This window comes from Limulus polyphemus, unplaced genomic scaffold (assembly GCF_000517525.1).
Source record: "Limulus polyphemus unplaced genomic scaffold, Limulus_polyphemus-2.1.2 Scaffold3266, whole genome shotgun sequence".
Taxonomy (NCBI): domain Eukaryota; kingdom Metazoa; phylum Arthropoda; class Merostomata; order Xiphosura; family Limulidae; genus Limulus; species Limulus polyphemus.
Genome location: NW_013668876.1, coordinates 101,979 through 105,428, shown reverse-complemented (window position 1 = coordinate 105,428; position 3,450 = coordinate 101,979). Strand labels below are relative to the sequence as shown.

Below are 3,450 nucleotides of genomic sequence, written 5' to 3'. Positions count from 1 at the left end.
TGTCTATTTACTTGTGACCACTCAGTGTACAGGTACATCAACAAAGTCAATGTCAACTGGTTTTATACTTTCTTTTATAATAGATATTTTAATGTGTTTAGCTATGTTTGTTAGATACTGACAAACAACAAAACCTGTATTAATTATTTTGTATAGAAACCACATTAATAATAAATCAAACACAGAGCAAGTAGTAAATAAAATAAATGTATATGCATTTCACTGTTCATGTTTCCAACGGACAGTCCTCCAACTCTTCTAATCAAAATAATTTAAACCTTTTTTTTTTTCCTAATTACAAATGATTAACAAAAGTAAATACAGGTTTGCAGGATGTCCTGGTAATTTCTAAAACATTGATATCTCTTTTGACTCTATCTAACAAACGATAACAATGATAAAAATCATTCAACCAAGCTGTTGATGATATAGCAATTTCAGCTTTTTTTATTTTACTTTTTTTGAGATTTTATCATGCTGAATTTGTATGTTATTTGTGTTACATGTAATAAAACACGTCTCTCAGATCTGAGCACAAAACTGAAACCTTATCCAATTTGTCAGAAACGTTCATTTGATGTATATAACTAGCAGTCTTCTACTTCTAGAAAGATTACATGTGATTAATAGCAGAAAAACAATATGCTAAATAATAATGCAGGGCAACATTTTTCAAAACAACAGACAAAGGAATCAAAAAGTAAGATTTTGATAATATTTGACTTCTTTTACACATTGATTCTCTCGAATGCAAACACACAAGTCATTTCACAAAGATATTAAATCTTCAGTATTACTAATGGACCAATTAACAAACTACAACTTAATTTTTCTTTCTGACATAACTTTGAAGCATTTCTTTATTGACAAGTTGTTGTAAATTTTGTTGCTGTTCCTACTTTTTCACAAAATTTAAGTACATATTTTGATGAGATCTATATGCATGGCTAATCCACACGTTATCCTTTAGCAAAACAACCAATGTTTCGGATTCAAATTCACATATAATACCCATGTTCTGATGATATCCCACAATGTGCTTGCTGGGGCATTAGTTTTGATGGATGTCCTATTTGTATGGGATAATGATACTTGGTACCCAGCATTCAGAATAGCAGATCTGAAATAATAAGTTTGGTGAGTGAAAGAAAATATAAACTTTCATATTTTTTTGTCCACTAAAACAAATTTGTTTACGTGCTTTTTACAGACAGACTAAATTACAAACAAAATCTCAATAACCAAAAGAATTTTATTCTAATTAAAGCAATTAGATGTAAATTTTGTATTTTAAAACAACATATCTTAAGCATAATGTAAAATCTAAATTCTACTGGAAGATAACTTGTAGTAATTAATGAAACAAAGGAATTTATGACCAGATTTTGCAAGAAAATTCAAACCATTTTTTTGTGTGCAACTAATGAAACTAAATACAAATGAATATTTCTAAAATATTGCACCTGAACTGAAGCATGCTTGGCATGGTACAATGGACAACTCCACAAAGCCTATCTAGTGTATAATACAATGGACAGTCCTCCAACTCCTGTAAACATTTTGGAAAAGGAAGGATCAAATACAATTCAACTATACAAATACACAAGAACATACAAACACTTTTTTTTTTAACCAAACATTTAATTTCTTTTGTTGAAATTCCAATAAATAACATGATATAAATTTTACCAAGTTAGTTGTGTGAAAAGTGTGTAAATTGAATTTCTGTTATTGGTTGAGCACACTTGCTTATGCAGGTTTCAATGACTGTTTAGCTCTGATAATTTTACTAACAAATGAGAGAGTTTTTCATGTGCTTTGTAAGCAAAGACATTCCTTTTCTATTTAGGATTAGTTTCTTCAGTATTAATAGTTTGGAAAATCTTAAAAAAACTTTAAGATTTACAAATATTGATGTTTTTGACTAGTTGCATTAATATTACTGTTCATAAGGTTTCTAATAATTTTGAATATTTTTACTTGTTTAATATTTTATGAACATTATTTTGAATTGATAGCTTAACATACAAGTTTAGGACTGACTTAAACCTACTATGCTGAACTTCATGAAGTATTAAGGCCAAAAAAAAAAGCTATTGACAGCAAGGATACACAACTGGTAAGTTTATTATCACAGATTTTAGTTTTTTTGCCAATTTATTTATGATTAAAAGTTAGTAGATCTAGCTAATTTATTACATAAGGTTGGTGTCATTAATATGCAGTTTCTTTTACTTCTGATTTTTTTTTACTTATTTTTATATATATACTCAATTTTTTATGTTCTGAACTATTAAAATTAGATGAACTGTTTTACATATCTCATTGTCCCACCATATATTTCTTGTTTACAAATTGGTAATTATTCTAGGGTTCTTGCTTGTTTTTTAATATTCGCGCAAAGCTACACGAGGGCTATCTGCGCTAGCCGTCCCTAATTTAGCAGTGTAAGACTAGAGGGAAGGCAGCTAGTCATCACCACCCACCGCCAACTCTTGGGCTACTCTTTTATCAACGAATAGTGGGATTGACCGTCACATTATAACGCCCCCACGGCTGAAAGGGCGAGCATGTTTGGTGGGATGGGGATAACAGGTACTATAGAAATCACGAAATTAAACAAAGAATTCTGATATAACTATGTTACAAAACCTTAATTACCTTAGATTTTTATTGAACTATGTTTCTATATTTTATCTAAAACTCATTTTCTCAAACTTGCATACGTTACATCCTTATGAATTAAGTACTATATACTCTTAAAAGTTTAATAACTCATTTTTGGCAAGGGTATTATGATGAAATTTTCTTGATTTTTTCTTATTCACTGATGAGACAATAAGTTATAATTTTTGTAAGTATTTTAATAATACAATAGTTTTACCCTTTCCTCATGTATCTTTTGATTATGTGGTAACTTTCATTGAATCTCTTCAGATCTTCTTCTTCTCCAAACAAAATATATGACTGGAATGAAAGATAAATGGTTTTTTCACCTTTTATATGTTGGTACATTCCATAGCATAATTACCATGATTTACTTAGGAAAATTACATCAACTAAAACTACATGTTGATGGTAGACTTAGTGACTCAGATTGAACAACACACTTTCATATTTTCATTTACATAGGTGATGGGACATATTTGAATTGGGGATGGGGGGTGGTACTAAAGATTGAGGTCACCTTATTTGCTATGTTAACCCTGACCACTGAATTCAATACAGAAACACAAGTCTTTATTCTACATTTAAAGGGACATTTCACTACCAAGTATTCCCCCCTAGTTTTGCTTTCTATATGCAAAATCTTCGTAAATGGTCTATATGACAAAAATTATTGAAATAAGCAAGCTTTTTATTTTAAGTAGAAAAAATTAAAACATAATATATCATGTAAATAAACATAAAAAATGGTAGGTTAATATATATATATATATATATATATAT

General features: G+C 29.1%; 1 protein-coding gene across 2 annotated transcripts in view; it reads right to left on the bottom strand.

Moving 5' to 3' along the window:
* Positions 1-3,450, bottom strand: part of LOC106469023 (tRNA (guanine(26)-N(2))-dimethyltransferase-like) — a 30,150-nt gene that overhangs the window by 5,436 nt on the left and 21,264 nt on the right. For both annotated transcript variants that reach the window (XM_013929474.2, XM_022397423.1), the window contains exons 11-12: positions 1,464-1,549; positions 1,012-1,120 (exon numbers count right to left, since the gene is read on the bottom strand). In XM_013929474.2, coding sequence (XP_013784928.2) covers positions 1,012-1,120; positions 1,464-1,549 — 195 coding nt within the window. The remainder of the gene's footprint in view (positions 1-1,011; positions 1,121-1,463; positions 1,550-3,450) is intronic.